This window comes from Limanda limanda, chromosome 1 (assembly GCF_963576545.1).
Source record: "Limanda limanda chromosome 1, fLimLim1.1, whole genome shotgun sequence".
In the NCBI taxonomy this organism is placed as follows: domain Eukaryota; kingdom Metazoa; phylum Chordata; class Actinopteri; order Pleuronectiformes; family Pleuronectidae; genus Limanda; species Limanda limanda.
In genome coordinates this window covers 40,711,431-40,737,114 of record NC_083636.1, presented here as the reverse complement: position 1 = coordinate 40,737,114, position 25,684 = coordinate 40,711,431, and the positions used below count along the sequence as shown (strand labels likewise).

General features: G+C 41.1%; 1 protein-coding gene across 1 annotated transcript in view; it reads left to right on the top strand.

Annotated features, from left to right (window-relative positions):
• The window catches only part of dennd5b (DENN/MADD domain containing 5B), a 58,245-nt gene that overhangs the window by 3,609 nt on the left and 28,952 nt on the right, over positions 1-25,684 (top strand). Inside the window, exons 2-4 of the mRNA XM_061067570.1 lie at positions 8,639-8,698; positions 9,464-9,573; positions 21,716-22,406. Of these exons, the coding sequence (XP_060923553.1) occupies positions 8,639-8,698; positions 9,464-9,573; positions 21,716-22,406 (861 nt within the window). The remainder of the gene's footprint in view (positions 1-8,638; positions 8,699-9,463; positions 9,574-21,715; positions 22,407-25,684) is intronic.

Below are 25,684 nucleotides of genomic sequence, written 5' to 3'. Positions count from 1 at the left end.
ATTCAATATCAGTCCTCTAGCCATGTCCAATTTGTTTCATTAAGATGCAGTAATTATCTGCCACTGAAAAGCTCAGTAAAGAAAGGACAACGGACAGTTACATTGAAAATTATGAATTGGATTACCTCCTGTCTATACCATACCTGTATTGTCATTGACGTGACAATATTACCACCTTTTTCTGTATCTGGGATATTCGGAAAAATATATTTATGTTGTGAATGAGGTGGAAGTCTGTGATTTAAGCCTCCAGCACACATGTCAAGTGTTGTTAGAGAGAAGTGCTGTAACTAGAAAAGTTCTTTCTTTCTTTCTTTGTCACTTATCGGTTTCCCTTCTCTCCCCTTCCAGTGATTACATCCATCTCTTTGCATTTTGTCTCCAGCTCACTGCCTCTTGCTTTGTTAGCTTGGCCAGAGTGCTGTTAAGCTTGTTAGAGTAATCCATTAGGACAGTTCCTTCCGGCAACACAGAACACATCACTTGAATGTCAGGAAGGTATTGTATGATATTCTAAGATGTACTAGATCCTCAGGCTTGGTTTTCAGGATTGGTTTAAGAGAACCAGTACCTTTTTGAAGTGTGTATATATATATTGTACATTGTACACTCCTGCAGACAGAAGCTCCTCCCACAGGTTATGATGCAGCGCAGTGTTTTAACTTCATTGTTGCTATAGAAGTGCGGCCCCGTTTATCCAGGAACATAAATATGAATTCAGCAGGTTTTTATAAAGATCAGTTTGATAATTAGAAACCATCGGAGGAGCAGTGGAGCTGTTGACCAGCGGAGTAATGCTCCTCAACTTTATTGATCCACACACCAGGAGAATTCAGTCGTTATGGCACCAGGCAGGTCAGAATGAGGTACACACGAAAATAAATAAATATAAAAAGGCAAAACAATTTCTTTGTGGTTATTTGATTTATATTAAGAAATATATCTATACCGACTGATATGATTTTTTTTTGTGATAAACAGTGTTGAAGGTCAGCCTGACAGAGGAGTTTTGCACTTACCTCCCAAGCTGAACTGCTCACTTTGACTATGAGGTCACTGACTCCAGGGCTCACTGACTCTGAGACAGAAGATCCATCGTGTCTCTGCTGAACTTTGACTCAAAGCCATAAAGCATCTTCCACAGGATGAGACCACACATCCCTGACACTCAACAGCCAACCAACAAAGTTGACTTGAAGCAATCCACACAATTCAGAAAAGTTGTGCTCCAAATCAACCTCCAAACAGCTTCTAGCCTTTAGCTGAGCAGTGTGTACAAAGCTGCCGAAGTAATTTTTAGAAAGCAGCGAATTCTGTTTTTCTGGCCTTGTCATGCATATTCAGTCCAGGTGTACTTTTTTTCTTTACTGCTTTTTGCACCAGAGTGGTGCTTGAAAATCTATCATCATCGCGATATCAAAGTGCACAATGTAGGTATCGCAAAAGACGGACAAAATTGCCATGAATGGTGTTCCATGCGCAACGCATTAAAGCTGTGCATGTCAATATATTCGTCCAATTAGATGGAGCCCTGCTGCCCTAGATAATAAATTAAAGATATTCAAATCATTGTCTGGTTGTTATTCCATTGAATTGTTGACGGAAGAAAAGAATGGAGAGAGAGAACAGAGAATTGCGAGGCGCCTCCGTCAAATCTCCCCACACATCCTCCCAGCAAAATTATATGGTGGAAATTCTTAGTTTGCGTTTATTTAATTATTTATTATCATCGCAATATTTAACAAGGTTATCGCACATCATATGTTTTCCTAATATCGTGCATCCCTAACTATGTTCAGTATGTAGTGAGTGTGACTTGAATGTGTCAAATAAATGCAGAACATGAACCATCTATCATTAATGACCCTGCATTAATTTACCTTGATTGCTGAATGAAATTACACAACATGATACCTCCGACTCCCCAGGGACACACATTATCTACATGTCTGGAACAGCATGTAGTGTAGTGTTATGTCAGGCAGGCCATAAACCTCCTTATATAACTGTGATAGGCCACACAGCAGTAACTAAGGCCTCTTATGTCAGATTACAGCCTGCATGACACTGACTACTGAGGCCCAGCTGACTACCAACAAGCCCTCACCTCAGTGTTAGACATGTTGGATACTCAGACAGGCTTATACCTCATAAACAGCCTGAGCATCACGCAGCTGAAATGCATTCATGATTTATTTTCAGGCTAATCATAAATCAACAGTGTTTTACAGATGTTGTAATGCACACTGCAGACTTAACTTTGTCTTCTCATTACTATATATAAGCTCAATATACTACCTTGCCCCATCTGGATTTGTAGTTTCACATGAAGACTGATAACACATGCCAGGAATGGAGTTTGTTTTAAGCAATTTTGGTAGATAATATCACTTCTTTTTTATAGGTGAGGTTGTATTTGATAAATGTTTTTATGATGTTAGCAGAGCTTGTGTTTGTTTGAGGCGAGGGGTTCATTGTGGGAAACCATGCTTTATCTTCAGGACATCACTATCGTTCTAAAGAGAACACTTACATTTAAATTCACGTCCAGCAGAAACTGTAACATTGCACTCACAAACTGCTGGTAAAGCGTGCATGCATTGATAGGTTAATTGGACTTTGAGTTCCAAATCATTCAATGACCTCTGGTCTTTGTGATAAGGCTGGGTAAACAAGTGATGACTTCCATCGGTTAAAGTACTTTGTGTGTCAAATTCTGACCTTTGATCTTTACAAACCTTTGTTCGTTGTTTTTACAATTATCTCCCTCTTGCTCTTGCTTTTGTTTTGGCCTCTGGTGTTGATGTCATTATTGTATTTATTGTCAGACAAGCACACACAAAGACACACTCTTAGAGACAGAAATTCTTCCCCCATTATGACTTAATGCAGTGTTTTGACGCCCCATTTATCTTGAAACATGGATCAAGTGTTTTGTGTGTCTTCAAAGAGGGGGGATGCGACATGAAATTGTTGAGATCTTAAATAAACCAATGCTATTGTTTGCAGTTACTAAAGTGACACACCTATACTATACAACTGACATCTATGCTTATGCTTGTGAATCAATCACTTTTGAAATATAAAAGCTTGGATGCTCTGCATTATTTCACATTTCAACCAAAAGCACACAGCTTCAAGCTGCTAGCAATGGTCTGTATGCAACCCTGCCAGGATGCTTTGTTATTAGAGGAGCAGTTAAGTTCAGTAACATCGGGATTATGATGCAAAAAAAAGCTTGCTAGCATGCTAACGCTAGTGCACTCCTGATCTTTAATTTTTTTAAGGTTGTTTGGAAAAGATGACTATAATACATTCAATTGATATTAAACTACGACATTAAATCATCATCGTAATTTTGTAATGCTTATTAATAGAGAAAATACTACATGTGTTGGTCTCTCTGACTTGCATTTAATTTTCATCTATATTACATGTAAAGCACTTTGAGCTATATTTTTTGTATGAAAGGTGCTATATAAATGTTTTTTTATAGATTTTGAAAACACTGGAGTAAGACACTGTACCATATGATATTAGATTGACAATAAGGAAAAAATTATATAATTGATCGTATGCTTTAGAGTGATTTATCAAATAAATATGTCAAATGTTGTTTGATGCCAGTTTCATATTTGAGGATTATCGCATTTGAGGAACGCATTTTCCCTCCAAATCCCCAGAGCACAGACATCATGATAATGCTCTTTTATGCTGTGACCTCCTGTCTCATCCAGTCTATTGTTGATATTATCCAGCATAGAGAGGGTTATCAGAGATCCTGTCATCAGTTACTTCTCTAAAAAGCTCAGAAAAAGGTGTAGATCAATGGTCTGCAACTGGCAGCCTGTAGTCATGGCAATAACTAGGACCCGTGGCCAAAATTACTTGCCAACTCCAGGATTAGATAACCAGCATCTGATAATTAGGGATGCACCGATCTGATATTTGTATCGGTATCGGTACCGATATTGAAGAAATTTCTAGATCGGGTATCGGTGACAATGGGCCGATCCATATCGGCGGATCTATTCAGTGTAATTCTATGCTGTGCGCTGTGAGTGACGTCATACGCAAGCAACACGCCGTGTTTACAAAATGCAGCGAGCGAAAGGATCAGCTCCCCCGTGTCACTTATGAGTTTAACAGCACACTGGGGGGGGGGGGGGTCCGGTGGCGCCTCACGGCGTCGCTGGTGCGGGGGGCTTTTTCTCATTTTCTTGGGACCGCGGGGTGGTGTCCGCCGGAGGGGCCCCCAGCGGGCGACGTAGCTGACGTGATCCCCGAGAAGGGCCCGACACGCGTCCAGAGTCGCCGCCGCTGCCGACCGCCGTACCCGGTCCCCTCCGACGGCCCGCCTTCCGCACCGGCGACGACTCTGGACGCGTGTCGGGCCCTTCTCGGGGATCACCTCAGCTACGTCGCCCGCTGGGGGAACCCTCCGGTCCGGGGGGCCCCCTCCGGTCGTGCGGGGGGGCCCCTCCGGCGGAGCGCCTCGGCTGGCGCCTAGCAGCTGACTCAGAACTGGTGCGGACCATTGGAATCCGACTGTTTAATAAGTATCGGTATCGGATCGGTATCGGCCGATACTAAACCTCAGATATCAGTATCGGAGGTGAAAAAAGCTGATCGGTGCATCCCTACTGATAATCTGTTGATATACCATGTGCCTGAATGAAAATGAGTTTGCCACCTTTATTACCTCCTGACGCAGCCTTATTGTCCCACTCCCTCCATCGCCCCCCTTTTCACTCCTCTTGTATCCTTCTCCCTCCTTCACCCTTTCTCTTCTGCCTCCCTTGGATAAAGCAGTGATTGACAGCTTGATTAAAATGATGTCACCACCACAGTGGCACCCTGTGTCTGGCAGATAGAGAGCAAACAGAGCCCCACACACTACACCGTGTTCCACATTATTATGCAAATTGGATATAAGGGTCAAAAACATTCATTTTTTAGTTTTTGAATTAAACTCATGGATAGTATTGTGTCTCAGGGCTATTTGGATGATTGAAATCAATCTCAGACACCTGTGATAATTAGTTTGCCAGGTGAGCCCAATCAAAGGAAAACTACTTAAGAAGGATGTTCCACATTATTAAGCAAGCTACATGTTTCAGGCAAAATAGGGAAGAAAAAGGAATCTCTCTGCTGCTGAAAAGCAGCAAATAGTGCAATTCCTTGGTCAAGGTATCACAACATTGGATATTTCCAAAAGAATTGCGCGTGATCATCGGACGGTGAAGAAATTTGTCACTGATTCACAGCACAAGCGGGTTCGTTCAGACAAAGGCAAAATAAGGAAGATTTCTGCCAAACAAATGCGTAGGGTTAGGAGGGTAGCCACTAAAATGCCATTGAATAGCAGCAAACAGGTGTTTGAAGCCGCTGGTGCCTCTGGAGTCTTGCAAACTTCAAGATGAAGGATGCTCAAGAGGTTTGCAAGTGTCCTTAAACCTGTTATTCGTTCCTCTAAACCAAGCTCACAAGCAAAAAAGGTTGCAGTGGCCTCAGGACTACATAAAGACTAAGTTCCAAACTGTTTTGTTTACGGATGAGTGCCGTGCAACCCTTGATGGTCCTGATGGATGGAGTAAAGGATGGTTGGTGAATGGCCACCATGTCCCAACAAGGCTGAGACGTCAACAAGGAGGTGGCAGAATCATGTTTTGGGCCGGAATCATGGGGAGAGAGCTGGTCGGCCCCTTCAGGGTCCCTGACGGTGTGAAAATGACCCCGGCAAAGTACGTAGAGTTTCTGACTGACCACTTTCTTCTGTGGTACAAAAAGAAGAACCGTGCCTTCCAAAGCAAAATCATATTCATGCATGACAATGCACCATCTTATGCTGCAAAGAATACCTCTGGGGCATTGGCTGCTATGGGCATAAAAGGAGAGAAACTCATGGTGTGGCCCCCATCTTCCCCTGACCTTAACCCTATTGAGAACCTTTGGAGCATCATCAAGCAAAATATCTATGTGGGTGGAAGGCAGTTCACATCCAAGCAGGTGCTCTGGGAGGCTATTATGGCATCCTGCAAAGACATTAAAGCAGAAACTATCAAAGAACTCACAAGTTCAATGGATGCAAGAATTGTGAAGGTGATATCAAAGAAGGGGTCCTATGTTGACATGTAACTTGACCTGTTAAGATGTTTTTGATTAAAACCTTTTTTTGATTTCAGTAAATATGACTTCTTAATGCTGAAAATTCAACAAATGACAATTTTTAGCTCTTTACAACCTATAAAATATCTTGAAACTCAGAAACTCAGAGACTGCATAATAATTTGGAACACTGCATTTTGAGTTTTTTATTTAAAAAAAAAATACTGTTATCATTGGGAGGTTTGTTCAATAAAATTTGAATTATACTCTAACAGTTGATGACTTGAAAAATATACTGACTGGCTGTGCATTACTATTTAGGAAAATCTGAGCAAAGTGTAATCTGCATAATAATGTGGAACGCGGTGTAGGGCTGCTCAATTAATCGAAATATAATCGTGATTACGATTATGGGGTCAAACGATCTCCAAACTACTATAATCGAGTTGAAACTATTATTTGGCATTTTTTTCTAAAGAGACGCACATGCGCAATTCAGTCCCTCCCCCAAAGCATTCAGCGCGGCCCCGCTGACTGGCCCTCACTCTCAAGCAGCTGTGAAGTGAAGGAGGCGAGTTGTGTGTGTGGGGACCGACATATCCGGGATCGACTCTTTGAATCCGACGAGCAGCAGCACCACACAGTGTAGCGGCCGCGCAGCGTCTATTCTCCAGCGCGCAGCCGCCGGCTGTTCACACCGGACCCGCGCGGGTCAGCTCGCGATTCTCCGCTTGTTGTTGTATGGAACCCGTTCAATGTCGGGGTTCGGGGGTAAATGATGATGATCCTCATAGCCCCCCCCCCCAACCAGGCACCGTAATCGGTGTTTACCGGAACCGGAAGTGACTGGTACTTTCGGTTAGTCATTTAAAAAAATAAAATAAAAATAAGGGCACATATTAAAAATCGTTTGAATAATCGTGATTTCGTTTTTGCCCAAAATAATCTTGATTATGATTTTTTCCATAATCGAGCAGCCCTACCACACACACACCTATGCATGTGCATGCACACACACTCACAAACACAAACTTGCCTGTCTAATTCTGACTTGGTCTGGTTCTCCGCAGCACTGATCCACATCATGTGAGGATACATTTCAAGAGATTAAAAGGTGTTAAAACCACATCTCCACCATCCTCAGATGTAATTGTCCGATTGCCAAGGAATGGAATGCTGCTCTCACAAAGCCAGTGCCAGGCATTGGCAGTAGAGTTCAGCACAGCAGGCGCTGGCTCCATATAAACAAAATGAGCGGTTTGAATTTGTGTTTTGTGCATCTATGAGCTCTTTAGATCAATCAATCAATCAAGTTGCATTTGTATAGCCCATATTCACAAATCACAATTTGTCTCAAAGGGCTTTAACAAGATACCTCCTCTGTGTGTATGTGGCCCAGAGTGTGTGGCTCAGAACCAATACCAAGAGATGACCTGGGTAAGTGGTGTGTCTGGCTGCCCAGCAACAAGGAGTTGGTGTTCACTGGTCTCCAACCGTATATTAGAGGAAATGTAAGGGGGTTTGGAGTTCAACATCCCTTCAATCTCAATTTGGACTATTTCCTCTATAACCTTTTTCAGACATGTTCTGCAGAGGAAGAATTGGATCCTGACTTTCTGCATTGTGCACGTTCACACATGCATAATGCAGTGGGAGGTTCTTATGCAGATGTCAAGTGTTTTTATTTACATCACATGGACCCACGTGTTGGCTCTCGTCTGTGTCTTCTACGTCTATGGCACTCATTTTTCGTCCGAATTGTTTTTTTTCTTAATTTTTACATCCACCTTCCCCCCCTACCCCCTCTTTAGCTCTCGTTGAATCCAGCTGTGTTCTCACATTGTCTCCTCTGGGTTTTCTGCTGACTGTTTCAGGGTTCCCGCCGCTCCTTAAAAAGCCTGCTAGAATTTAAAATTAAGTTTTATGCGTTTGTTCAAAGCTGGGCTGAATGAGTTTATAAATATCTAGGACCAGTCGAGTTAAAGCAGAAATACTTGCGCATCACAAATGCCCACTTTCTCATTCATATAGTTTGTTGTATCACATTAAAGATGTGAACTGTCAGATATGTGGTCTAAATATGCCATTATTGGTTTGCTGGAACTGGAAATGTTTTTTGCTATACATATGCTCCTGCTTGGTTTGACTCCAAAGAGCTCCTCAATACCATTAACCCCGAGCTATATATTCAAATGCGTCCAATTGCGTTTGCCTCTTTTGGTCAAATTTGACAAATGCTGTAAGGCCACTGGAGCTCCAGTGCAAAGGCTATTGATGGTTTTGTCCCTTATAAAATAAAACAGCAAAATAAACAGTGCTGTTTCAGAATGCTCATACTTCCATTTGAGCCCCATGTGTGCTATGTTTGAAATACCATGCTGTGCTCTGTTGTGATATCAATAGCATGTGTGTACTATATATTCTCTGCTCAGTTTTATGCATTTATTAATGTGTGATTCTCTGTGTGGCATTCTTTTGACATTACATTGTTTCTTTGTTGTTTGCTCCATGTTCTTATACCCGTCGTCAGCTTTGTACCAATGGCTTGAAGCAGACCGCCAAGGCAGGGATCAAGATACAGCAGCCACAGGTAAATGTTCCATCATAACAGAGCGCTACACCACACTGTCTGCATGCATATCTGCCTCTACTGTTAGCTGGTCTGTTTTCCCGATACACCTTATTAGCCAATCTAACATAAATTCAGAAATAAAAATATAACATGACTAAAGCAAGGCATCAAGGAGACAAAAGCAGATATATCAACAGAGACTGCACTAGCAGTCCCTATAGATAGTTACCTTGTAAATTGCAAATCTTTATTCATACACTTGTTAGACTGCAACTTGTTAAAATGTGCTTGTGTATTTCAAAAGAATTACATAAATAGATATTGAGAGATTGTTATACTGCTATTGAAGAAAAGTATACCTCTCCGGTAGAGTGTGACGACACAGTGCCAGATGAGCTTAATAAATTCAATGCTGGCTTTGAAGAGTCAGCTGTAAGTGCACTCTGCCTCCAGAGGACTGTGTCTAAACTAGACACAGCAGCCTGTACTTTTATCTCTCTTTTCTGATTATCTCTTTAAGCTTGACATGATTCTTGTGTAGATGGTTAAAGAGCTTATTGGTGTTTAGAGTCTCTTGTGTTGCATAAAGTAAAAACATGTTGGTCCATGTCAGACAACCTCCATGAAGAGAGTTGCATACTAAATATCAGATGGTGATTGTTGCTTCACTGATAATTTGCACCAGAAAAAGTCAGCCTCAACTCACAAAAACATACACAAACTTAACAAATTTGTCACATTTTCCCAACAATCATCCATTCCTTTGTTTTCTTTTCACTCCAGGTGATAACTCAGAGCAGAGTCCCCTGAAGAGGAAATTCAAGTCCAAAGTTCTGGCCCACTACCCTGAGAATATTGAGTGGAACCCATTCGACCAGGATGCTGTCAACATGGTAGGTGGCTGCCGTATAGTGTAAAATTACGAGTGCTGTGCCCGTTCTAATCCTGCTTGTATGGAATAGGCTCTTTGCTTGGACTGTGGTTATGCTCTAGAGCAGGGGTGCGCAAACATTTTGACTCGCGGGCCACAATGGGTTCTAAAATTTGACAGAGGGGCCAGGCCAGGAACAGATGGATGGAGTGTTTTTGTGAACTACTATAAATGAAATGGAAAAATCATTACATGAAAGGATTTGGCCTTTACCAAGTAGCAAAGCACTTATTTGCAAGGCCATTTAACAAAAACTCGCCTTCTGTGAAAAAAAATGTTGCTGAGTCTGTAAATTAGTCGCCAACCTCTGAGCTGCAGCCAGACGTTCTTGCGTTGACTGCTTGCTAGCGTAGCAGTGTTAATTTCGTTGACGATAACGAAAAATATTCGTTAACGCCCCTTTTCCCATGACTAAGACGAGACGAAGACGTAACGAAATGGATCTTTGAAAATAAAAACTATGACGAAATCTATTTTAATTTTCGTTAACGAGACGAGACGAAACGAAAATGTTGGCGGTTGACTAAGTCACAACAATTTTAAAAAACATAATCGTATCAGGCCGTCATGAAGTACCCGGAGCGGCGAGTGTGTGTGTGTGTGTGTGTGTGCTCCGGTCCCGCGGCTCCGCCCCCCTGCCCCGCGCACTCGCTCAGAGAGACACAGATCAGAGCTCGTTCACTATAGCAGGCCGTCACTGACTCACCGGCTGCTTCTTAACTATGGAAACAGTGAAAACACAGAGTTTCTCTGGTCTCAGCTGCTCTGAGATCAGCGCCGCAGCTTCTGGATCAGAGCAGAGGCTGCAGTTGGTTTCTACCGAGCTTCAGCTTCTGTGTCCGCCTCCAGTCTGATCTGCTTTCAATTTTTGTTTTCACATTTCGCCAACGCCAACTAAAATATAGGCTGCAGCTATATGTTTTTATTTATTTCAAAATAGGGTACTTCTTATTTCATACATTTCCCACAAATATGGGGATGACTCAAATAACCCTACATAGTTCTGCGTTTAATTTATTTCAAAGTAGGCCTACACTTGCCTGTGTATTTTCTTCTCCTCTTCATAAGCATTTGGTGTTTCCCTTTGTTGTAACAGGTAAAAATAAATAAAATGTCAACAGTTTTCTTTATTGTTGTTCTATAATTTCATAAATGCAATAATCTACAGATTAGTATAGTATAACTTTATATAAAATGTTATCAGCTTTGTTATCAAATATGTTTTGCGGCTCCAGACAAATTTTATTTGGGGGAAGAGGGGGCAAAATGTCTCTTTTGATAGTAAAGGTTGCCGACCCGTGCTATAGACCTATAGGAGGGATCTAATGGACAACCTAAGTACTGCAAGCTAGACTAGTATGCAGTTGTAGACACAACACAGGGGGTCCGTGGACCTGAGAAGGGAAGATAAGGAGTTTAATGGGGCTATTAAATGTGACTAAAACTAGACTAAAATGTAATTTGTTTTCGTCGACTAAAACTAGACTAAAATGTAATTTGTTTTCGTCGACTAAAACTAGACTAAAACTAAGAAGGATAAAAATGACTAAAACTAGACTAAAACTAATATGCATTTTCGTCAAAAGACTAAGACTAAGACTAAATCAAAAATAGCTGCCAAAATTAACACTGTAGCGTAGTTAGCATGCTTCGTAGCAAAGTGACGGCTGATGTTGTACTCCTTGAAAACTGCAACAGTTTATCGGCATATCAATCGCTTGGACTTCAGTGAAAAAGTATTTTGTTGTCGACTCCGTGTTAAACACTCTGCACTCATTGTCCACTTTTCGTTTCCTTGATCCTCTCATTTTACAGAAGGGCTCACAGGGCAAAGGGAAAAAGTGAAGGGAGATCATGTGCCCTTTCGAACCCTATACACCACACTCCCGGGGAAATTTAATTTAGCTGACGCTTTTATCCAAAGCAACTTACAATAAGTGCATTCAACCCCGAGGGTTCAAACCCTGAACAACAAGAATCAAGAAAGTATGATTTCTTAAAATATAAAGCAAAACTACAAAGTGCTATAAGTACGTGCCATTTAAGTGTTACTAAATTGTTAGTTTAAAAAAAAAAAAAAAAAAAAAAAAATCAATTTTTTTTTTTTTATTAAATTTGTTTTTTAATTATTTGGACAAGTTCGGCGGGCCGGATTAAAAAGTCCAACGGGCCGTACTTTGCCCATGTCTGCTCTAGAGCCTAATTCAGAATTACTCCATGTCATTAGTAACCGCTTCTCAAACAGACCTATGATATACTGTCATTTTTTTACGTTAGCAGGCTGCACATTGTTAGCAGAGCTTTTTTATACAATATAAAAAAAATCGTAAAGTTAAAGTAATCCTACCTGATTTAGCTGTGTGGAGGTGGCCGAGGTAGCACCTCCATCTGTACTAGTGGGGTATTCAGCACCGCTATTAGCTGATTTCCCCTCTTTAAGAGGCAGCAGAGAGAGCTACAGAGAGAATTACACATGGAGAGGCAGCGATAGAACTGCCAAGCCACTTGAAAATGTGACTTTCCGGTTGATTTAATATTATGTTCCGGAATATTTCAGTTGATCTATTGAATTTATATTTGTTCTTCTGATTTACATGAATGAAATATGTGAAATATAGTTGATTGGTTGTTTTGAGAGACCTGAAGTGGCAAATGAATGCAATGAAGATTTTACAATCAATCAAAATTCATTAAATTAAACAAACTTACTGTTCAATGTGCAGTTCACTTCAAAAACTTAAATTTAAATGATTTAGTTAACTGTTGTTCATAACTTACAAGTTGGCTATTTCCAGTGATGCTGGTGTAACAGGCCATAGTATAAGTGGCCTAGGCCAGATTATACCCTGGGTATATTATGGCCTAGGCCAATTTATACCCCGGGGTATATTATGGCCTAGGCCAATTTATACCCCTCAGGCCAGATTATACCCCCATGATATCAGTAGTGTTGAATGATATACACAAGAATTACTTAATTTTTCAACATTTTATTGGGGGTTCAGCTTTGACAGGTAAATTAAGGGAGAAAGCTAACTAACTTAAATCTTAAAACTCTAAATTTCTTTTTTGCTGTTGTGTCGGTGATCAAATGCACGCTTCTGGGGTCTCATTTATAAAAGAGTGCGTAGGATTCATACTAAAAGTGTACGCATGTACAAAAGCCGGAAATGGAGTAGGCAAAAGATAATTCTGATTTATAAAACCGTGTGCACGTACACCTGAACGCAATGTTCGCTTTATGAAACACAGTCCACCTGGAAGCGTTCGTACGCGGATCTGACTCCAAATCCGCCCTCCTGCTGGGTGCTGCTGACCAATGGGTTTCCTACGTGAGTCCTGACGGAGTCACCGCATCAAGCGATGTGAAGAGGAAGCGAAACTTTCTGACACTGACATCGAGGTGTTTGTTAGTGAGGTGGAGGTGGAGAGCGACTTTATGGGACAGCAGTGATGTCACTAACAAAGAAAATACACTGAAACTCTGCCGCTGCTGCTGTGGATAACACACTGTGTGAGATCAGAGATCGCTGAACCCTCGCTTCCTCCTCGTCCTTCCATTCACATGCACACATCGAGCAGATCCCCGCTCCACTGATTCCCTCACATCAGTGGATCCTCACCTCTTCTGGGATATTATTTGGAAAGTTTCTTAATTTGTTGTAAGTGATCTCCAGTGCGCTCTGTGCACTGGGTTTTCTCTGCGCTCTTTCCCGTCTCCAAAACGTTCGTACGCATGGGTCAGAGGTTGCGTGGAAATACGCAAATTATCCCGTCAAGTTTGTTTTAATAAATCCAGACGTTGGCGTGAGAGGTGGCGTACCCACGTTTCAGGCCCCGTTTTGTGCGTACGCAACGGTTATAAATGAGACCCTGGTTCCAATTCCAATTAATGCAGTGTAAATTATCATTAAAATATAAGAGAATATCAAGCCTAGAATTTAAAGATTCAAATTCTTTGATAGCACAATACAACTACTATGCCTACCTGACCTTAGAGCTAAATCAACCACATATCCACCATGTATAGTTTTGCCTTGGACAGTGTATCCCCTGGGGTATACTCTGGCCTGGAGGAGTATAGTATGGCCTAGGCTGTTTTACACCCCGGGGTATAGTTTGGCCTAGGCCAGTTTATCCCCCAGGGTATACTCTGGCCCGGGCCAAAGTATACCCGGGTTTAATTTGGGCGGGGGTTAATTTGGCCTTTTACACCTGTAACGCGCTACTTAGTAACGCGTTACTCTAATCTGACCACCTTTTTCAGTAACGAGTAATCTAACGCGTTACTATTTCCAAACCAGTAATCAGATTAAAGTTACTCGTCCAAGTCACTTCCTCATTGCCCCCCCATCCCCAACACAAACCATCTTATTGGTCCAAACAGTCACATGTCCCACCCCGACCCCTTCACTGACCCTCAGGATATCGGAACGCTCCTTCAACACAGTGTTTTACTGAACATACGTCAAAACCAAACATAAACATAAACCCAGTCCGTTACAATATATTTGATTTTCTTCTTGCGTCTCTGGGAGTGAAGTCATGTAGCCTATGCGACAATTAAGTTGAATCGCCCTTGTTTCGTGCCATAATAAACAAGATCCCCACTACTGCCTCACAGAACAGCTTTTTGTAAAACCACTCCTTGCTTCTCTAACAGTGTGAACAAGCATGAAAACATGTTTTTTTTCAGGAAATAGTTCAACATAAAATGTCAGGAGATACATTGTACGTTGTTGTTGTGTACATTACTGTTAAAAATGCACTTCTAATAAAGTGAGTGTTGGCAAAACCGGTTGTCATTTTTATGTTGAGGCGGCGGGGGTGTTGTCCGCAGCTGCTGATTGTAACTAATAAAGTAACTTGTAATCTAACTTAGTTACTTTTAAAATCAAGTAATCTATAAAGTAACTAAGTTAATTTTTCAAAGTAACTGTGGCAACACTGGCTATTTCAGACATCTGTGAAGCAATCCACACAATCTTTAGCCACATGTTCACAACTTTTCAAAATAAAAGCTCTGTGCTTTCGCTCAGTATAAAGCATTACAGCAACAAAACAAATTTGTTTGTACTTTGAAGACAGATGATAATTACTAATTAATGAGTTAATTAGAGAAATATTATTTATTTATATCATATTTAGAGTTAAAAATATTAAGATATTCTAAATTAATAAAATAAATCACACATAATCAAAACAATAAATAAAATTAAGTCTCTGGCTCTTTTAACAAAATTGCTCTCGAATAAATATTTAACATTTGGCGCAAGATATATGTTTCCTGCTCGGTTAACTGGGTGAGATGGTTATGATTTAGATCAGCTTTTAGAAGGGATGCACCGATATGGAAATGCCGATACCGATGTTTAAAACAACAATCTAGCTGATACCGATACCGATATTTGTTTATTTTGTTTTTGTTTTTGTATTCATTCACCCTTTTGTGCCAGGAAAATAATCAAATCATTATTTAAAAAGCACTATTTAAAATTATTTCAGCCCTTTGTCACTCTTACCTTTAATGAGCACATATTCAATCAGATTTATGAAACAATCTTGGGTTTAACTAAACTTAATTTAAAGGAGACATATTATGCCCATTTCACCACAAGTTGATATTGTTCCTTGGGGTCTTAATGAAATGTCTTTAACATATTTTGGTCAAAATACAACAAGGATCATTTAAAACCGCACCCTTTTTACCCTGTCTCAAACAGCCCTCCTAAGATTGACCTGTTTTGAGTGCTTATGGTCGGGGTGGGGCATGTGACAGTTCTAGACCAATGGGGTTGGGTTGTGTGGGATGACAGGTTTCTTATTGGCTGGTTTGTTTGGGGTCAGGGGTGAATGTAGAAGGAAGTGTGGACGATAATTTCTATGAGGTGTCCAGAACAACATACTCAAAGTCCTAAGAAATCCTAGTTGAGGAAATATGTTTAATTCTCATCAATGTGTGCTAATAAGGCCAGGCAACAATACACCCCAATGGGGCGACTTTTTTCCTTTACTCCTACCACAATAAAACTTTCCATGGTAGAAGTATAAATAAAAAGTAACTTTTTTTGTATTACAAGTTTCTTTTTAAATGAATTTGAATATGCACATGAGCTCTCCACTTCGTCACTTATGCAGATATTTTATTATTTAAATGGTCTGTATTCAGATAGGACTTTTCTGATATGACACTACATTACAGTTTTGGCATTCACCCATACATTATTTTAGACTAGAGCATCTACATACAGCACTTTCTCTATCAGTCTTCTCTATCTCTATCGCTCATAAATTGCAGGCACATCTGTCAGGGGCAATTTGGGGTTCAGGATCTTGCCTAAGGACATTTCTTTTCTTTTTTCAAATACTGATATTTTGATTTAATTGTAAATGTCAATATACAAAAAGGAAAGATTTAGTGAGTAAACATTTTGTGAGATCATGGATATGACACATAATTTAACTGCTTCATCAATATTACACTAATCTGGGCCTAGTTCACTCTCAATGATTATTTCTGTGTTGGTACCTTTCACCACATAGCCTGTCTTATCACTCATTCGCAGTATTTTTTATAGTTTTCTTCATCCATCAGCGGAAATAGAGGATCTCTTTGCCTACTAGCCAGTTCTATCTAGTTTTCCCAAGCAGCTCTGGCACACTGAGAGGAGAGGTTCAACACTGCTGCCCCCTGTCACCTGGTGCTGCAGCTGCCAAATAATGATATATGACTTATTCAATGGATAGTGAAGATGTCTGAATGTTGTACTGTGTGGAGTCCAGGTCTGCATCCAGCAGACTGCCCACCATATCAAGGAATGCTAAGTAATAATCCTCCAACTCCATCTCATTGGGCTGTTTGAGGTGCAGCACCATGGCAAGGTCACATGCTTTTTGACCACCTGTGGCTGGCTCACCTGATGGATTTTTTGGATGACCATTTCCTACTCCTGCTCCTCCTCCTTCTGCGACTGTTGATCTACCTGCACTTCTTTTCTCTCCTCCGTCCTCACGCTAAACCTCCGTATCTGTCCATTCCTCAGTAACACTGAGCTCACTGCTGCAAGAGAAAAACAGGTCAGGGACGAAGTGCGGGATGATGCACTTGATGTGGTCCTTGTTGTCTTTGTAGATGGTGTGTCACCATTTTATGTGTTTGCTGCCCAACTCTACCTTCTTCTGTGGTCTGCTCCTGACACTATCAAACACAATCCCAATCTCATTTAAAATACTTTTTGACTGCAGGGTCTTCATTCTGTTTAAAGTTGACCCCATGGTGGTCAAGGGACTTCTGGTAGGCCTTCTTGTTATTCTCTTGGCTGTGGCTGAGGGGTAGAGCGGTTGTCCTCCAATCAGAAGGTCGGCAGTCAAGCCCTGTCTTCCCCATCTGGATGCCGAAGTGTCCTTGAGCAAGATTGGCCCTCATAGAAAAAAAAGTGCTGCTAATAAATGTACTGTATGAATATGTGTGTGAATAGGTGAATGGCAAACTGTACAATAAAGTGCTTTGAGTAGTCTAGAAAAGCACAATATACATACAAACCATTTACCATATCTTATTGAAACCCTGCTGGGCTTCTCCACTCCTCTTATTTGGCTTTCAAACGCTTAAGCACCAAAGGCACCACTGTTTTATTTGTGTAGTTTGCCTCATTTAAGATTTTTCTATCGAGAGGTCAGGTAAGGGGCAAATATTTTTCCCAGGGCCAGGAACACAGACACTGGGATGACTCTGATATTCTTATCATAACTAACCAATCTCCAGTTGTCATACCTAAACCAACCTAACCAACAAAGACGAGGGGTACTAGCCAATCAGAAACAGGCACAATCTATGGTTCTTTCTTTCAATATCTTGTCTTGCAGCACATGACTGAATGATGGGCACCAGAGGTGATATAGGATAGAATTATATGTTGATTAAAAATAAGTTATGCGCCATATACCTGCATATGTCTTGCACTACACCACTGTGTGTGGCTGTGGGTGTTGCTCACTGACAATTGAGGTCACTGCCTATTATTCCACCAGCTCTGCTAAATAATTCAGCCCTGGGTCTCACCTTACATCATGGAAACATGCCATCACGAGGCAGTGCTGTGACTAAAACCTGAACCCCAAATGATGCTGAACTGTTGATGGTTCTCTCCTTCTCCTTTCTACCTCCGTCATCATACCTCCATCACACCCTGAGCTCATCATCGTCTCTTCCTTTCTTGAGAAATCCCAGAACATACAATTACATCATGCTTTTTCTTTTGTAGTTTTTCCTTACTCTTGTTGAGGGTTAAGGGCAGAGGATGTCACACCTTAACCCTATGAAACGAATTGTGATTTGGGAATATGGGCTATACGAATACAATTTGATTGATTGATCATGCATTCCCTAGTCCTAAACTCAAACCTAAACCATTACAACTAAATGCCTCACCCTAATCTTTACTTTAACCTTAACCTGATTCTAAACTGAAACTAAGAACTAAATCTGAACCCTCGCACAGCCAGTTAAGGATATGTCAGAAAGTGAGGACCATCCAAAATGTCCTCACACAGTAAAACTGATGCTCATTATGTATAATATCGGCATCAATGGTTTTAAGCATGCATTCATGCAGAGAAGCTAAAACAGGAGTAATATGATCTCTCCTTCTAGTTCCTGTCAGCACTCGTGCTGCAGCATTTTGGACCACCTGGAGACTTTTCACAGACTTACTGGGACATCCTGATAATAAAGAATTACAGTAATCCAGTCTAGAGGTAACAAATGCCTGTTGTAGTTTCTCAGCATCCTTCAGAAAAAAGGATGTTCCTAATTTACACAATATTGTTCAGGTCGAAGAAAGCTGTCCTAGACACTTGTTTTATATGTGGGTCAAATGAAATGTCCTGGTCAAACATAACTCTAGCGTTCCTGACAGGGGAGCTGGGGGCGAAACGAACACCATCCAAGGTGACTTTCTGGTCAGACAGTGTTTCTCTGAGATGTTTAGGGCCAATTACAATGACCTCAGGTTTGTGTGAATTTAGAAGAATTCATTGATAATATTGATTTTTACTGTCGCTGCTTTTAATAATGCCTATGTGTTGGTGGCACCAAGTCGCATTATGATTTCAGCTTGACTGTATGTACGTAAATCTGTTTGTCCATCCTATTCTTATGAGCCCGATATGTCAATCAAATCAAAAATCAATCAAATTTTATTTCTATAGCCCATATTCACAAATCACAATTCGTCTCATAGGGCTTTAACATGGTGTGACATCCTCTGTCCTTAACCCTCAGCAAGAGTAAGGAAAACTACTAAAAACCCTTTTATCAGGTAAAAATACATAGAAACCTCAGAGAGAGCCACATGTGAGGGATCCCTCTCCCAGGACGGACAGAAGTGCAACAGATGTCAAGTGTAGGAAAACATCATCGGGATTAAAGTTTTTAGCAGCATCGATGAGGGTAAACATTTTGAAGGATAACTTCAATACTATATATCAAGTAGTCCTGCTGCAATCATAGTCTCTGGTCAGCAGCCAGGAAGATCACAATCCAGCATCAAGATGGGATCCACTGTAGTCCACAGTCATTGTCCACTGCCGCCAGTTAGGATCCATCATCAGCTGCCGGCTTGATGGCTGAAAGCTCTGGCTCCTACTCTACTTTTAGAGACTTTAGGGATGAAAAGTAAACCTGAATTCTGGGATCGGAGTGCTCTAGTGGGTTGATAAGGTACTAACAGCTCTAGCAGGTAAAAAGGCGCCATATTATTAAGGGCCTTGGAGGTGAAAGAAGGTGGGCAGAATTTCTTTAAGTAATTTTGTAGGAATGGCATCTAAGATACAGGTTGTTGGTTTAGAACCTGAGATTACTTTGGTAAACTGATCATGGGTGATCAGAGAGAAGCTGTCTAAATAATGGGAAGGATTCTCAGCCATTTCTGAGATCTCTGTTGTTGGGTGGGTATTAGTGCCAATTGAGGGCAGGAGAGGGTTGATTTTATATCTAATAGTTAGAATTTTATCATTAAAAAAGGTCAAAGATATTGCTATTTAGGGATCGAGGAATACTGGGTTCGGTGGAGGTGTGACTCTCTGTCAGCCTGGCTACAGTGCTGAATAGAAACCTGGAGTTGTTTTTATTCTCTTCTATTAGTTTTGAATAATAGGCAGCTCTTGCTTTGTGGAGGGCCTTTTTATATTCTTTAACACTACTCTTCCAGTCTAGGAGATTTTCAAGGCTGTTGCTGGAGCGCCACTTCCTTTCTAGTTTTCTTGATATTTGTTTCAACTCATTTGTCTGGGAATTATACCACGGAGCTAATTTACTATGTTTAACACATTTTTTTTTAGAGGCGCTATTGAGTCTAATGTTAATCGTAATGAGTCTGCAGAGCTATCGACTAGGTGGTCAATCTCAATGGAGCACGGGTTTTAAAAGAATTTGTTGTTTATGTCGACGTATTATACGGGTTCAAATGTAATCGGAATTATTTCCTTAAATTTAGCTACAGCACTATATGGTAGACATCTAGAAAATTAGTTTTTTATTAGGGGCATATATTCAGATAATGAAAAATCAAATGTTATTAAATTATGGTCTGATAGTATTGAGTACTGTTAAATGTTCAATTCCAACACCGTTGATAATACAAGGTCAAGTGTCTGGTTACAACAATGAGTAGGTTGGTGTACACACTGACTGAAACCAATTGAGTTTAGTATCGAAATAAATGCTACGCTAAGGCTATCTTTATTATTGTCAACATAAATATTAAAGTCACCAACAATAATCATTTTATCGGTCTTTAGGACTAGGTTTGATAAAAACTCAGGGTATTCCGTTAGAAATTCAGTATAAGCCCCCGGAGCACGGTAAACTACAGCAAATAGGATTGGCTGTAGGTGTTTCCTGGATTGGCGTGGAAGACTAAGAACAAGACATTCAAATTAGTTGTAGCTGAGTTTAGGTTTAGGATTAATTGATAGACTGGAGTTAAAAATAGCAGCAACTCCTCCTCCTCGTCTGAGTTCCCTGGGAACGTGTGAATTTATATGAGTGGGGGGAGTAGATTAATTTAGACTGACATATTCATCAGGATGCAGCCACGTCTCAGTAAGGGACATAAATCTATGTTGGAATCTGAGACTAGTTCATTAACTAAAATAGCCTTTGAGGACAGTGATCTAATGTTTAAAAGACCACATTTTAACTTAGTTTCCTGTGTTGTTTCAGAGGTTGTGTTAATTCGTATAAGATTATTGTGTGGAGTTCTCGCTCTGTTATTGTTTAATTTAAATAATTTAATCGGACGGTAGACAGACACAATCTCTATGTGGTTCTGTGACTGATCCAGAGGGAGCACAGAGAAGTGTTTAGCACTGCAGCTCTGCTTCCTGGTCCCAACTCTGGGTTGTCACATGTGATAGACTGGGTAATATTCCTAGATAAGAGAGCTGCTCCATCCCAAGTGGGATGCACGCCATCTCTCCTAACAAGACCAGGTTTCCTCCAAAAAGTTTGCCAATTATCTACAATATATGATATGTCTAGAAACTTAGTTTTCAACGTCATCAGCAGTCCGGATTTGGACCGAAACCCGCCAGTAGGGGACCCTGGTTTATATGAAGAGACTAGGGAAATCAGCTCAGAACGATATATTAAAGAAAAGTGGCGTCAATATAAATGGAGGGGGGAAGGTGGTGAAGTTTTTCCCTGATTGCTCCAAATTTGTTTGTTAATAATTTCATAAAATCATTACTGCTATGTAAAGGTCAACTGTCATGTCTAACAGTGTTAGTAGCCTCTTAAAAAGATTGTAGTCCAATAGGGTATTCTGCTTCTCTTCCAACAGACTCACTGACACTGAAGATGAGCCAAAACACACGCACGCACGCATGAACACATGCACGCACGCACACATGCATGCACGCACACACACACACACTCACACACACAATTTTCACTAGAATAGCAAATCCAAAAGCATGCTCATCAGAATAATAGTAATGATAGTTGGAGCTGGAATGGTGAAGATGATATACTCAAAACAAGTGTGGAATTGACAGTAGTCTGCTCTGAGGTGGTGATTGACCACTGTTTCCTCTCTTTGCAGCTGTGTATGCCTAAAGGACTGTCGTTCCAGACGCAGGCAGATCCACGTGATCCTCAGTTTCACTCCTTCATCATCACCAGGGAGGATGGTTCTCGAACTTATGGCTTCGTCCACACCTTCTATGAGGAGGTGACCAGCCCGCAGATATGCTCCGCCATGCAGACCCTCCACCAGATTCACAATGCAGAGCATGCATCCACCAACCCCCATTCCTCCTCCTCTTCCTCCTCCTCCAGCATGGACTCTCTGACCAGCAGTTTAGACGAAGCTGACTCCCCCCCCTTCTCATCCACCTTACCTTCATCTCGGGCAGCAGGCGGCTATGACTCGTCACGGGACACCCTCTATGTGTCCAAAGCTTTGTGTCTGGTCACTACCATGCCATTCATGTACGCATGCCGCAACTTCCTGTCACAGCTGCACAGGGCTGTTACAGCAGCCACTGCCCCCCCACTACCACTTGAGAGCTACATTCACAATATCCTGTATGAGGTGCCACTGCCTGCTCCAGGCCGAACGCTCAAGTTCCACGGTGTTTATGAGCCCATTGTATGCCAGAGGCCTGGGCTCGGGGAGCTGCCACTTGCTGACTTTCCCCTTTCAGAGGCTTTCAACCTGCTGGGAGTCGAAAATCTGGTCCAGGTATTCACCTGCAACCTGCTGGAGATGCAGATCCTCCTTTGCTCACGGGGTAAGTCTTTCACAATAATAAGAAGACTAGGTCAAAACCTTGTATATGGCTGGACTGTGTGTGGTCATTAGCAGAACTGTTTGAGACGTCACTAAATGTTAATAGATCAAATCTTGTGCTCAGAAGCTTATTGATTATAGTGTTATATTAATTATGTGACTAGGGTCAGCTTGTTTCAACTATTTATGTTTCTATGCTCACATACGGTATACAGTATTTTAATACAGCTGCATTAACACAAACTACCTGTGTTCATTGCAAATGTTGCATAAGTCTATGCTAATCGCAACCCAATACTTCCATGTTTGGCTGACTGCCTCTCAATCTTAACAACATTAAAGAATTGAATAAGTCGTAAAAATTTTGATGGTGGTCTCAGTTAGAGTCCACTAATGTATGCAAAACTGCCACTATAGGAACACTGATCACATTAGCCTCAAAATAAGCCGCAACATAACAATCATAGATAACTTCAAAAAACAAATAGCACTACATCTCTGAAGCTGTCTACTCTGCTGGCATACCATTGATCTGTTGCCGTGGAATATTAAAACCCAAACATCTGATGGAGACAAAACTGAATGTGACTTTGTTGTCTCTAGTCTTACTTTTTCCCCCCACAGTTATTATTAGAGTAATTATGTGTTATATGTTGTTCTAAGTACCTCATGACTCAGTTAGGAAAATGCCAACATAATATGGTGTCCCTTTTAAATCTGTCCCATCAAGACACAAGATAAATAGACAGAATGGTCTAAAATCATCAGGTAGAATCTCTAGTAGAATCTCTGAAGCTCTCCAGTGCCCATTCTAACTGATCAGAGCAACCGCACCGATTGTGGCTCAGATGTAGAAGCAGCACTGCTCTTCTGGAGATTCAAGGTCTCGCCTACTTTTCTTTTCTCTTCTTTTATGTATTCAAGACATAAATTATATAAAATTATAAAAAAACGTTTTCTGCTGCCTACCCGTTTCAAACAAGCACTGCAGCATTTCTGTTTTTATTGTGAAATGTGTGCAGGAGCAGAAGATGCACAGCTCCATACTTTCAAGGCAAACCCTATGTAAAATCATAGTGCTGGCATTAGCAGCTCCTCTGCAGAACCTATATCGGCCCCGACAATCAGCCAGGCCAATTGTTCTATTGTGTGGTGATCACTGCTGATATTGTGGCATCATTTCCAACAAAACAGCTTTTTAAGTTGGTATTGGAATTGGAATTTTAGTTTATGTATACAATGATCAGCCACAACAATAAAACAGACAACTGCTTTGAATGAAGTGGCGGATTTGTGTATGTTTTATAAGACGTCATTAGAGCTGGTCATAGCTGGGCTATCTATTTCTGTCTGTCTATAGGCTAAACTGCCGACTGGCTCCAGTTGCATATTTGATGTACATTGTTTATGCGGAAAAAGTGCAAATTGTGAATAACTGAGCATTTCGAGCAATATAACCATCCCTCTCTGTCTGCTTGTTATTCGAGTGAATGTGAGAGTATGCTAAGTGTGTGTTTTGGGACTTTGCTCTTTGGCCATACAAAGTCAGGTTTAAATCCAGACCATTCTTGCTGTGAGGTGTAGAAGAATGTAGAAGAAGCCATCATGGGTGTAGATGGTGTAGAGGAGTTTCGGCAAGCAGCACTGGGGGGCGCCGGTGCTAACGATGAGGGTGGAGGAGAGGTGTGGACCTATTCTCACAGTCTGAGGGCGGTTTGTCAAAAACGTCTTTAATCCAATTACAGGTGGTTGGTGGGAGTCTGAGGTTTGTCAGTTTTGTGACCAGTCTTCCCTGGATGATGATGTTAAATGTCGAGCTGATGTCTGAAAAGCTCTGCTGATGTTCAAGCTTTGTAGGAAAACTGGTGTGGATCCAAAGTCTGTTGGAGGCTGGTTTTGATGTGTTGCAGAACCAACCTCTCAAGGCACTTCATGATGACCGGAGTGAGTGCGACCGAAGGGTAGTTGTTTAGGCCACAGATGGTGTTCTTCTTTGGCAGTGGGTTGATTGTGGAAGACTTCAGGCAAGGTGGGATTATGGATTTGGTCAGGGACAGTTTGAAGAATTTTGTGTAGACCTTTAAATGCTGGTCCGCACATTCCTTCAGGACCCTTCCTTACATGCCATCAGCGCCATGGATTCGCGGCTCTGAGCACACGCCTCACATCATACTATTTTTTCCCTTAAATCGCCACATTTACATAATTGTAGCTGGTCTACTGACTGAGTGAGACAGGAATCTGAAGTCAAGAAAAGGTTGCGCACTGGACTCAAACCACAACAAAAAGCTGTTATATTTCGTAGTTACAGCAGTGGAAATAGAATATCACAAAAATGGAATGCAGTTACATATTTAGTGAAAGCTGTATCTGGAGGGGGAAAGGAAAAAGAGAGCGGGCAGAACTAAATGATAGGGAGCAGTGCATCATTGGAAACACATCACTGCAGATTCAGGTTTTGGAGGGTCTTGTTGACAAGGTTGATTTTTCTATTCTGCCCAAGTCTGTAACGTGGGAAAACAAGAAATAACTATTTGTGTCTGTAACACAAACTCTACGCTACATAAACTGCATTGGACTTGAGTGAGGGTCGCCCACTATAAACCTAATGCCTGTTGGGTTTGGGTCGGCTTGGTGCGCACCGTGTGGTTGCATTTCTTGAGCCATCTTGACCCATCTCTCATCTCAGTATTCCAGAATTAACAGGATACAACTGGATGGAACATTTAAATAAAGCTGTGGCTGTAAAACCATGGATGTCATTTTAAAGATAAAAATAATCAAATATTATGGTGGTTTAATTATTTTTATACAACTCAATGTGTTTTCCACCACGTCATATTTATGTTGATGTTATTTAGCTTGATTTCCTGCATGGTTTATTTGATCATGAGATAGGGTGCTTCTCTAAGCTCCTTCCATTTTGATTTCAATACAGTAATTTGTTGACTCTTGTATGAAGCCAAAATGTTATCATTGTGCTGACCTGCTGTCAGCTGTTTGCTTTTATCAGTCCGTAATGAACCTAACACCATAACTGATTATTTTACACAAGCTTCTCAGTAGTCAAATATGCTTAAGAAGGCTCTTCTGTGTCTGCAGATTCTGGTCTTATATAAGAATAAATCCAAGATAAGAAAATATTGGGGAATGTCGGCATATTAGAAAAAAATGCATAAATGGGTTTTAAGTAGAAATTTCCTTGGTAGAACGCTTGATGACTTAGGCTCAAAGTGTTTTTGGGGAGAAATTCTGAGCCTGTTCAGACTTGAGAGATAA